This window comes from Dipodomys spectabilis, unplaced genomic scaffold (genome assembly GCF_019054845.1).
Source record: "Dipodomys spectabilis isolate Male_0828 unplaced genomic scaffold, ASM1905484v1 ptg000163l, whole genome shotgun sequence".
In the NCBI taxonomy this organism is placed as follows: domain Eukaryota; kingdom Metazoa; phylum Chordata; class Mammalia; order Rodentia; family Heteromyidae; genus Dipodomys; species Dipodomys spectabilis.
Genome location: NW_024870840.1, coordinates 900,986 through 913,945, shown reverse-complemented (window position 1 = coordinate 913,945; position 12,960 = coordinate 900,986). Strand labels below are relative to the sequence as shown.

General features: G+C 32.4%; 1 protein-coding gene across 1 annotated transcript in view; it reads right to left on the bottom strand.

Moving 5' to 3' along the window:
- Lrriq1 (leucine rich repeats and IQ motif containing 1) overlaps nt 1-12,960 on the bottom strand; it is a 114,557-nt gene that overhangs the window by 80,362 nt on the left and 21,235 nt on the right. Inside the window, exons 12-15 of the mRNA XM_042693258.1 lie at nt 10,506-10,699; nt 9,147-9,274; nt 4,053-4,126; nt 3,108-3,201 (exon numbers count right to left, since the gene is read on the bottom strand). Of these exons, the coding sequence (XP_042549192.1) occupies nt 3,108-3,201; nt 4,053-4,126; nt 9,147-9,274; nt 10,506-10,699 (490 nt within the window). The remainder of the gene's footprint in view (nt 1-3,107; nt 3,202-4,052; nt 4,127-9,146; nt 9,275-10,505; nt 10,700-12,960) is intronic.

Below are 12,960 nucleotides of genomic sequence, written 5' to 3'. Positions count from 1 at the left end.
CCTCACAGTCCAGTGACTTGCCTCTCTGAACATTGCTGTACTGGCAACCAAGCCATCCACACAGGAGCCTCTGGGGGCCAATTCTGTTACAAACCATAACAGATGATCTATCAACAATTATCCATCACAGAGTTGCATTACCAGCACTATCACTTGCCAAGTGGTGCCTTTAAACACATAAAAATGCTCTTCTTTTAGTATTAGCTCTGAGATCTGGTACGTAAAAGCTCCGGTTAGTAATTTAGGTGACAATGTAAGAGAAGCAGAGTTGTGAAGCAACTGGATGGAGACTTTTACTGCTTCTATTACAGATGATAAGGAAGACATCTAGAAATACATTCAAGTCACCATTTCACAATGGATAGAAAACCTTAAAACAAATTCCTGATCCCTTATAATTTGGGATTAATTAGACACTGCTATGTCATTTAGTAATTAATTCTAGAGTTCAGTTTCTCAGAACACTTGGAAAATCTGTGAAGTACCATGTGATTGGGGAGGGGAAGGGAAAAAAACAAAATGTTTAAATAGGGATACAGGTTGACTCATTGTAACAATGAGATGTACAAGACACTGTTGAATAACAAACTTTACAATTTAAGGTGGGGGTGTAGTTGTGGAAGTGGGAGGGAAGGGATGGTAGGGGAAAAACAAAAGGAGACAACAATGCTTGATAAGCAGTTTAATATTTCAATAGAGATTCAAATAATAAACATATATTCAAAAATATCTGGATATATAATGGTCAAAACTTTACAAATTTCATGGACACTATAACTACATTTCCAAGAAATACAGAAAATTTTAAGTAGAGAAAACCTAAATGAAAACATGTGATAATAAATAAAAATTACTAAATATCATTGCTGAAGAGAATTTTAAAACCATCCAGAGAAAGAGAAACAATCACCAGAATGTTATCAGATGCCTTAGCAGAAACATAATCTAATGATCATAATTAGAAAGTGGTGAGATGTTTCAAGTTACTAAGGGAAGCAACTGTCTGCAAAGGGCATTTTTAAGCTAACAAAAAGATTTTCTATCTTAATAGTAATAGTTTTCATATTCATACTCATGAACAAAACATAAAATGCAATTACTATAAATTGTAATAAAAATGGCTGGTTATTTTTATTATTATTATTTTATTTTTTGTCAGTCGTGGGGCCTGAACTCTGGGCCTGGGCACTGTCACTCAGCTCTTCAGCTCAAGGCTAGTGCCCTACTACTTGAGCTACAGCACTACTTCCAGCTTTTTGAACCCAGGGCCTCATGCATGCGAGGCAAGCACTCTACCACTGAGCCACCTTCCCAGCCTATGGCTGGTAATTGTTAAAAGATATTGGCTAGGTTAATGAATACTTAATATATTATTAGTTTTCATTTTTAATTGAAAGTTGATAATTATATGGATCCATGGGGCATGTTGTAATATTTTGACATATATGTACAAAGTGTAATGATCAAACCAAAATAACTAACATGTCTATCAACTCAAACATTTCCCATTCCTTTGTGTCGAAACACTTGAGGCCCATTCTTCTAGATATTTTGAACACCCTGCTCAGCTTCATCTTTTAAGAAAAGTTTAAAGCAATAGATTTGGTTATTATCCTGATTTCATCAGTATTTCCTGTGTTCTTAAATCTAAATGCATATTTCATAGGTTTGTAAAGCTACATGTCAATTAAAATACATAGCCAAAAATATTTTACATGGCAAGCCATAGGGACTCAAGAGAGTAGTTCTCAGCAAATTTTTTTTCTTTAATTCAAGGTATTATCAATAAATTTTAGTGTTTTGGATCACTATTATATTTTCAAATTTCTGTTAGTTCATAGGCATGTAGAAAAATTATATCAGGCTAAATTAGCTATTTTTACAAAATTTTATAATGATAATTTAACTTATTTTTAAATTTAACTTTTCTTTTTTTTTAGTTGTACCAATTTAATTCTTTTTTTTTTTAATTTTGAAAATACCATGCAGAGGGGTTATAATTACATGGGCAAGATAATGAGTACATTTCTTTTTTTAAAAAATTTTAAATTTTTTTATTTTTTATTGTGAAAATACCGTAAAGAGGGGTTGCAATTACATGGGCAAGATAAGGAGTACATTTCTTATCAAGCATTGTTTCCTCCTCCTTTGTTTCCCCTTCCCATCCCTTCCCGTACCCCCCACCCCCGCCTCCCCTACCCGATCCTCCCCACCTCCACCAAAGTTGTAAAGTTCGTTTTTCGATATAACGACTTGTACATCTCATTGTTGCTGGGTCCATCTGTATCCCTATTTAAATGATTTGTTTTTTTTCCTTCACCTCCACAAATTAAAACAACATCAAATATAGTGAAAGCAGGGGTTATACCGTGAGGGAGGGACATACAAAGCGACAAAGAAATCATCTTATAAATATGTTAGAAACAATTGCCTGAAAGAAAAAAAAAACATTTCCTTAACATCAACTTACTGACCTTTTCTGCTTGACTCAGACATACACTGGTTATTGCAAATAAGGGAAACCATGGAACCTATGTTTCTTTGTACCTGGCTTACTTCACTTAATATAATTTTTTTCCAACTCTTTCCATTTCCTAACTAATGGGGCAATCTCATTCTTTCTGATGGAGGCATAGAATTCCATTGTGTATATATACCACATTTTCTTGATCCATTCATCTACTGAGGGGCATCTGGATATTGCCCAATAAATAAATGGGCTAAAGACTTAAAGAGAAACTTCTCTGAAGAGGAAAGAAGGATGGCCAATAGACACATGAAGAAATGCTCAACTTCTCTAGCCATAAAAGAAATGGAAATCAAAACAACAGTGAGGTACCACCTCACCCCAGTTAGAATGGCTATAATCAAGAAGTCTAATAACAACAGATGCTGGAAGAGATGTGGACAGATAAGTACATTTCTTATCAAGCATTGTTGCCTCCTCCTTTGTTTCCCCTTGCCATACCTTCCCATCTCCCGCCCCCCCCCCCCCAAAGTTGTAAAGTTTCTTTTTCGACATAACGTCTTGTACATCTCATTGTTTCTTGACTATTTCCAATTTTTATAAGAAAAAGATGACCAGTAGTGAGAAAATGCTTCATTACCTCCAGTTTATTTCTTGAAGGAGTGGGTTTCCAGTCAGAGAGAGTTCACAGAGAGAATAGCACTCATTAAACCATGTTTTCACACTTGTAAGGTCTACAGGAAGTCAACAAAATCATTATGAAAGGTATCACAGATAAATATTATGAATTAATTACCATTTGTTCATTCATTAGCTATTAAAGTGAAGTGATTTTTTTTTTTTTTTTTGCAGAATATGCTTTTGGAAGCAGACTTTCTGAGATTTGAAGACAGACTGCTGTCAGACATGTTTCTAACATTTGCCAGCTGTGGGAATTTAGGAAAGCCTGATGTATAGTCTAGGTTCAAAACTATTTCATATGGGAAGAATTAAGATTTTAAGCACAAAACATTAAGTGATATTTAAAGTAATGCGTTAGTGTGGAAAATTGAATATATATGCACATACAATTAATACACCAGTTACAAATACACGTTTGGTGGCTTATATAAAAATAGTTAATAAGACTGGGCATGACACCTTTGGCATTTATTATAGATGGTGGCTCATACATGTATCTTAGTTACTTAGGAAGCTGAGATCTGAGGATAGCAGTTTGAAGCTAGCTTGGGCAGGAATGTCCATGAGACTCAATTTCAATTAACCATCAAAAAGCCCTCAAGTGATAGAGCACAAGCCTTGAGCACAAAAATCTCAAGGACAGCACCCCAGTCCTTGAGTTCAAGACCCAGGCCTGATACTGAAAAAAACAACCAAACAAAAGCTATTAAATGTAGCTTATATTACCCTAGAATACCCTACTGAATGCTTTCTTACAGAAAATTTCCATGACATTAACTACAAATATATAAATCATTATTTATAAATATCATTAAATACATATATTCTAAACAACTCCTTTTCATATTTGGAACAGACACAAGAACCTATTATTTTAAAAAATCTAAATATTATTTTAACTTACCAGACAGACAATTGTTGCTAACATCTAGCTTTTCCAAAGAAACAAAATGAAAAAGTGGTATAATTTTTGTTAAACTGAAAAGAAAAACAAGAAAATTAAACATTATAAATGGGCCTATTCTTAACATTATTCATATACCTATGTAACAATTCATTTGTACAACACAATTGCATATTTATGTAAATTGTATGTGATTACATATAATTTAATTGTACAATACAATAGAACATTTACTAACAGTACTTATTAAAATATAGTCTTTTAAGCATTTATGTAATCCAATTATGGAAGATTTCTGTTCATTTTTAAAAGAAATTACCATGGAATATTTCCATAATGGGAGATTTTAATTCATTTTAAAGAGAAATGACCATGAAATTTCCAATTTTAGTCACAAAAACCATTCACTTTGATGTGTATTTGCTACTCAGTTTTAGTATTTCTTTGTTTTGTAATTGTTATAGTTATACAGAATTTACATTTGTTATAGTTTTCCTTCTTGGCTCAAACATGACTTGAACTTAAGGTACAGAAAATCACTTTGTAACTGGATTCCTGAATAGTTTCATTGATTTTGATTTTAATTGAATCACTCCTTTGATTACTAGACTGAAAGTATTATAAATAGTTTAAGTATACAAAATTATATTGGACTAAATTCTAAATTAGAAATTTGCCTCATACTTTATAAATCTAAGGAAGAGATTATTATAAAATGATTTATATCAATGAAGCAGATTTCAATTTGGCAGAAATGCAAATGATATTTAAAATAATCTCAATAATGTATGTTAAAATTCAAAGAATAAAGTTTTCTCTACTTTTAGTACTCATCTTTTCTTTTCTTTTTTGTCTGTTGTGGGGCTTGAACTCAGGGCCTCTTTGTGCTCTCCTCTATTTTTAGAACTTAAAAAAGTCACTTTCTCAGTTATAATTGTCATTAACAATCCATATTCAAGCAAGAAACATAAATGGTATAGAAAATGTTCAAATCATCAGAAACAAAAGATCATAAGGAAAACTTAACTTTAGCCTGATTCACATTTTCAATGAGGTAAGTATATACTTATTCTTCAACCTGATTATTGCTACTTTGAAATTAAAATTAAATCAATTTATCTGAATCTTTAAACATGACAAAACACTCTTGTGCAAGAGAACTTAAAAGTCTTTTAAATTAATTTAGCCCCACAATGGGGGAATACTATAATGATTCAAATGGTTAATCTAAAGTCGTATTTCTGGTGGAAAAAATACAATTGTTTAAATTCCACTTCTATATGTCTTTTTTCTCCATTTGTTCTTGCAGGTTTATCTTTTTATTTCTGTGAACCCTGTCATTGTTTATATTATTGTTTGGGGGTTTTAGGTTGTTATTTAGAAAAACTATTATTATTCCAATGCCAGAATTCACACAGTAACCTGGTAGTTGAAAACCTCCTGGGATTTGAATGCCTCTGACTGCTGAGCACAAGAATAACCCTGTACTGACCTTGACCCTCTCCTGTTCATCCCTGTTCTACATTAGCAGAGGGAAAGAAAATACTACTGAGAAAAAACAGACTAAATAGTGAGGTTGAAAGAAAATTATGTCCTCAATCCCAAAAACAATGTTAGTTTTATTTTTTCTAATTTTGTTTGATTTTATTATTTTATTTTATCTTTAAAATTTATTTTTAAATACTTGTATAAAGGAGTTCCCACTTAATAAAGCATCTTGATCAATGTCACCCCTTTAAATATTCTCACCCATCTGTCCCTTACTCATTCCTTTCCCTCACTCTTCTTAATTTTTTAGGAAATGAACTGAATTTCTTGACTGCTAATTTTCATATTGAAAATGTTCAATACTACTTTACAACAGTTTCCATGAAGAAAGTCCAAACTACTAAAAGAAAATGTGAGAAAATATTGGATATATATAATAGTAAAATTTACTGAAATAGCACCCGGACATGGAAGGTAAGAATGGAAAAGAAAAGAGAGGAAAAGAAAGAGGAAAAAAGAAAGGAAAAAAGCAAAAATGAGAAAGAATGAAATTAAAATCTTGTAGATTCATAATTATTGGATTTTGTTTTATTTTTAAATATTTTTTCTGGGTGTTCTGGATTATTATTGTAAGCAATACATTTAAATTGTCAAGTGAAAATATAAGGTTCTTATTAATAAGAAAATTTTTATTTGTGTTGTAATACATTGTATATATGCTGTACCTAAATCTCTACTCTACTAACATAATTATTTCGAAAGACTAATGGTTAATGACATGTTAAAGCCTTAAGAATAATGACTTATTATTTCAAACTAGTTCATATTTTTAAAGAATTCATAATCTAGTGATATTATTCGAAAGCATCAGAAGAAAATAAGATTTAGAATGTTTTAAAATCAATAAATATTCCTTTTGCAACGATCGACTGACAAAAGAAATACATTATAACAAAGTTAACTTTGTAATGTTGAAATGTTATCTCTTTAGATAAAATCATTGGTTTTTTTTTTCCTTTTTTGAAATTTTAATTAAGAAAGCTGGTTATTCACCTTTATGATTATTCATTTAGGATGGTAGAAATTTAATCAAGGAATCCTTTTATTTATTTATTTTTTGTTTCCTCAAACCTCTACAACTTCACCTTTTACTGGCATTCTGTGTATATTTTTTTCAAAGAAAATTCAAACCAGAAATACAAAGGACATTAGTGAAAACCTAATACCATTTGACCTTGTCACATTAGCCTTGGGCATTGAAAAGATATAAATTTCAAAGACGACAAAAAGCAAAAGATTTGTACAATGAGCAGTAACAGTTTCCATTTTCTGCTCCTATTTGAGTCTCACTGGTAGTGGAAGAGCTTATGAACCCAGAGAGTTTTCTAGTTAGAACTCTGCTAGGTCAAACCTAAAATAGTCACAAGTTCTAATGAAAATTTAAAACAGAAGACAGCATTATTCATTCTATATGTCATTCTATATGCCTTCAGTTTGTTGGGAAAAATCATATGCATATAATTCTTGCTTGTTATAAAAATATTTATCAAAAACTAAAAGAAAAATATATAGTCTAAAAGCCATATCAACCACAAATCCAAATATCCATGTATGTATGTATGTATGTGTGTGTGTATATAAATACATATATAACTATATTAATTTCAGCTTTGCAAAATATATTCACTTTCTTTGTTAATTTGGTTTGCTATTAGAATTTTTTAAACATGGGGGAAATAAAGCATAGATAGTAAGAAAAACGTTGGATTAACAGCAGTTCACTGATAACTCATTGTTTCTAAATTCAAAACCATATTTGCTACCTTTGAGTTTTATCACTGTCTTGAAAATGTCAACGTGCATAGTACACTATGTAAGATGCATCATGTCTACAGTTAGCAGTAAATAAAGTTTCTTGAGGAAAATCCCAGTCAGAAGATTACTTTCCTTCTAGGATACCTGGGAATATCAGTACTACCCTATTGTTCCATTCCACACATTACTATTTATTGGTGCCAGTAGACCATTTCTCTGAGAAACAGTGGAAGGTTACATGGTAAAGAGCTTTGGAGAGATTCAGAAACAATATAGTCAAAAAATATTCAAACAATATATTCAAAATTTTAAAGCACTATGTATCACATAATACACTTATTCTCAGTTCTTAAGAGAATAAAGATCAATCTTTTAAGCCTAGCCATATAAAGTGAATATAAAGTCAGATACCCTTACCATTATATCCCTCCAAAACAGAAAACCACATCTCAGTACTCAAATGTCATAAACAAGTAAAATAACAGATAGAAATAATTTGAGTAATTATTCCAATTACTACATTAATGCTTTAGTTTAAGTAATTACCTTTATGTTATCAGATTGAAATAAATGTATGCATCATAAAAGAACAAATGGGCCAAAGTTTATCACCTACTACTAATTAAATTTTTAGAAACAAAATATCTCTTTAATGATTTAAATTATCAAAGAAATCACAAGCATTGTTATTTTAAAGAGTCTTCATTTCAGTATTTTCTAATCTCCTTAAATATTTTTGCAATTGCTAGTGTGTTTTGAGATCACTTGTATAAGTGATTAAAGATCATTTTTATAAGATTAACTACACAGGTACCAACAATAGCTGAGTGTTTCACTTTGAAATTGTACTTTTTATCTGAAAAGTGGCAGGAAAAAATCCAGTAACTTCTGTCACTCATCTAGCTATCTTTAAACCTGAACAATGTCCTTTTAAACTCAAATAAAATTCCATATTTTAGATATGATTAAAACAACCTGAATGTGAGTTCAGTTTTAAACTGTCAAAGTTAAATCACTTAGTACCTAAATGCTCAAAAACTGAACACTATTGTGATACAGATTAACACAATTTTACACATTTTTGTAGAATTGTATTATCTATATGTTGTGCATACATAAGATATTATATATTTAATTAGGCTTCTCTTAACTCATTTTAAAGTAATCATTATATACCTCAATGAAATAATTTCTTGTTAAAGTAGTTCTTTTATCCCACTCCATGTTCCTTTAATGAACTAATTAATCATATTAGTGGATAAGTCTCAGTGAAGTATTAAGCAGAGAAGTATATGCATTGTGCTCCTGTTTTGGTTTTAGACATTCTCTGCAAAGATCCAGATGTTGGTGGTCTCAAATGGATCATCTGAAGGAGGTACCCATTTCGACTGAACGTTAAGGTATTTTTAAATGTTACTTTATATCCTAGGGGAAATCAAATTTAAATCCATCTTATCAGTTACAAAAAGAACATGCAAGTTGAGAGCAGATTAAAACTTCTTTCATGGCTTAATAAGTACCATTTGAGAGAAATGAGACATCCTTCTGAATTAAATTAAATCCCTTGTTTATTTTCCAAGGACTGTATTCTTTATAAATATAAACAAACCTGCCCTGAAACATTTCTACACACATGCATTAAGAAGAAACATAATGAGGAACATAAAATAACTAAAATTTACTAATATTCTAGGCTACCAGTCTTTGAGGTCTTTACTTAGTTATGTAGTCTACTATCATTTTAAGTAACCATTGCTCAGATTTAACACCTAAGGAAAAATACATTTTCACCTGTTTTGAGAAAGAGTGAGATTTTGAAGTAAAGGCAGCCAATAAGAAGAAAATGCTTCCACAGTTGAAATGCTATTATCATCCAGGTGAAGTTCTCGTAGTAGAACATGATTCATCAGGGATGGAAGCTGGGTTTAAATATAGCATATTACTTTTTATCAAGAAAATTTACATGTAAGAAAATCTACTAAAATTTACCACAAATAGATTCTGCTAAAATTCAAGTATTAAATCAATGTATGAGACTTTCTATGTGAATAATACAGTTGCTAATTTCATAATTTTTTTTGTCAGTCATGGGGCTTGAACTCTGGGCCTGAGTGCTGTCCCTCAGCTCTTCAGCTCAAGGCTAGCGCTCTACTACTTGAGCTACAGTGCCACTTCCATAATTTCATAATTTTTAACATACTGCATAGACATTATTTCATGACACAACGTAATACTATTACAGAATAGGTAAATTTGCTCCTAAATCACAATTATTATTATATTTAGGATTATAAGAAAATGGTAAAATAAATTTATAAAATATGAATGCATACAATGTACAAATATAATTGTTCAACATTTTGCTGTTAATGATATTAGTATATTTTAGTTGGACAAGAGGAAGTTTCCTTGTGACATTTCCATACATGCAAATAATGTTACTCTGATCACTCACTTCATCTATCCCTCCCTCTTCCTTAATCCCACTTCTAAAATAATTTCCATATATGCAAACAAAGTACAATTATAATTTATTTTCATCCTCAATCTCCCTTTGGTTTGCCCTCTACCCTCTACTGATGTTACACTTTCTTGTCATTTACTTATTTAAAAATGTAACTTAATTGAACCAAGTGATTTCTTCATGACAAAGAATGAAGGGCGACTAGTGAATAATTTCAACATACATTGCAACTGTGTATAAAGACAGTGTAAGGAATCTGGATGAAAGCAGTGGATCCATAGAGGGTTAGGGACACAGAAAGGGAAAGCAATAGAGATGGGCTTTTTTCTGAATAAAATATAGATTAGCATTTTGTTGTTGCTTGTGGGGCTTGAACACTGGGCATGGGCACTGTCCCTCAGCTCTTCAGCTCAAGGCAAGTGCTCTACCACTTAAGCCACAGCGCCACTTCTGGTTTTCTGGTGGTTTGTTGGAGATAAGAGTTTCACAGACTTTCCTGGCTGGCTTTGAACCACAATCTTCAGACCTCAGCCTCCTGAGTAGCTAGGATTGCAGGCCTGAGCCACCAGCACCCAGCTCATTTCTTAAATAGAATTATGGAAGAGATTAAGTTGAGAATCAAAGCAGATTAGTTAAAAAAAAAATGCAACATTAATCGTGGAAATCGATTTAAAGGAATTAATTACCTCACTTAGATAATTTCCTTGTAACTTCAATATCTGGAGCAATCCACAATTTTCAATGCCCTCAACATTGGTAAGATGATTATATGAACAATCCAAGTGTATGATGGTTGGTGTGTCACAAAGGCCTTTGGTACTTCTTAGCTGATTGTGGTCCACAATTAGTCGTTGAAGATTTTTCAAAGATTCTAAACCACCTGAAGAAAAATAAATCTAATTTTATATATATATTCTTCTTAACTGTGTTATAACTAAAATATGCTAATAATACATTCTATCATATTATTTTGCTGTTGTTTGAGAGAGGGTCTCACTATGTAGCCTACACTTGCTTTGAACTTACAATCTTTTCACATGAGTACTGGGAATACAGTATGTGAGGCCCCACATCTCACCTGAGGTGTATCTTTATAAATGACATAAATGTAAGCAAACTCTATAAGACATTTTGGGGGTACTGAATATTTTATATAATGGCATAAGAGGGAATCTCTTCTGACAGGAAGTCAGTGATTCTATACTGACATAGAATTTTCCACTAACTTGGAGCAATAAATACATTAGTGACACTCTTCAAGAGTCAACCAGAAAAGAAACAAGAATCTAAAGATAGGTTATGTGGATAAGAAAAATAATGATTTTTGTCAGCAAAAGCTTGGTAATATAGTACACAAAGCACCAGAACCATTTGGAGAGGAAGAGAAGAGGAAGAAGAAGAAGAATTCTGTGAAGAATGAAGACATCTCTGGGAGAACATAGAAAATAATGTGTAGGTTTAAAATCTGAAAACTGATTTTATTCATATGATGCACAATGTAGACATCATTGTTTGCGCAAGTGATATTGTAGCAGATGTAGGTTTATTTGACTGATTGATTGCTAGAGGCATTAATGAAGTAATCCAGATAAAAACCATAGTACAGAGGAAGTGGAAAAAAGATGGGGAGCCTCCACTTAATTAACTCAAACATGCTGTCCTCCCTGCTGGTCCTAAGATATGACAGACACGCCTGACAAGATATTCATTCATATATATATATATATATATATATATATATATGTATTTATATATTTTTAAAATAAATTACACTTAGAAAAGGAGAGAAAAGGAGGTATAGCTCTTGGATCTGACAATTAAATTTATGAAGTTTAGAAATATGGTAAAAAAGCCGGGCGCTGGTGGCTCACGCCTGTAATCCTAGCTACTCAGGAGGCTGAGCTCTTAGGTTCACGGTTTAAAGCCAGCCCGGGCAGGAAAGACTCTGAGACTCCTATCTCCAATAAACCACCAGAAAACCAGAAGTGGCGCTGTAGCTCAAGTGGTAGAGCGCTCGCCTTGAGCTCAAGAGCTGAGGGACAGCGCCCAGGCCCAGAGTTCAAGCCCTACAACTGACCAAAAAAAAAAAAAAAAAAGAAATATGGTAAAAATAAAAAAAAAAAGAAAAGAAAAAGCCAATTTGGTTTCTAAATCATTGGCATACCTGTAAAATCAGGAGGAAGGTGCTTTTGGAAAAAGTAAAATTTGAGTATATGATTTACACTTCAATCTAAAGACAAAAAGAAAAGAAAACTAAGAAAAAAAAGGAAAAGAAAAAAATTAATGAAAACCATGTGGGACTGGGTTCTGCCAACCCACAGTAAAATTAATATTTGGTCACTCTTGTTATAAATATCTATTTCAAGGATCCTTTTTTCCTACAAAAATGGGATAATGGTCTAATAAAAATTGCTCTTAAATGGAAGTAAATCCTAAAGGAATGGCAAAGAGGATAAACTAAGCCAGGGGTTCTCACTAAATAGACTATATAGTTCCCTTAGCTGCTCATCAATGACTGTATCTAATAATTTATTCATACATACAAATGTGTTGAACTCAACATTTAAGATTTCAATTTCAACAAAAAAGTTCTTCAGGATAGAAATAAGAATACTGACTTGGAAATGGGCAAAGTTAGGGCTGGGAAGGTTGCTTAGTGGTAAAGTCCCTGGCTTGCATGCATGAGGCCCTGGGTTCAATTCCTCAGCACCACATAAGCAGAAAAGCCAGAGGGGGTGTTCTGGGTCAATTGGTAGAGTGCTATCCTTGAGCTGAAGAGCTGAGGGACAGCGCTCATGCTCAGATTTCAAGCCCTACGACCAACGAAAGAAAAAACAAATAGGGAAAGTTGGATTTTTACCTCTTCTTGGTCAAGAAGAATACGCTCCAAGTGTGTCTTTTATTTTGGGGAGTGGGGGGTGGCGGGGCACTCTACAACTAAGCCATCTTCCCAGCTCAGAAGTGTGCTTTTTCATATGTAAACTAAGGATCCTCTATTGGCAGCACTGTAAAATCATTTAGTTTTACACGACCATTTTGTTCCTTCTAAAAAGTAAGCTAGTGCCATCTAGTGGACTAAAAAATTCACCAACTGTATAGAGTAATATGCAAAAATATTTGTACAAGGAGATTTATGCCTAC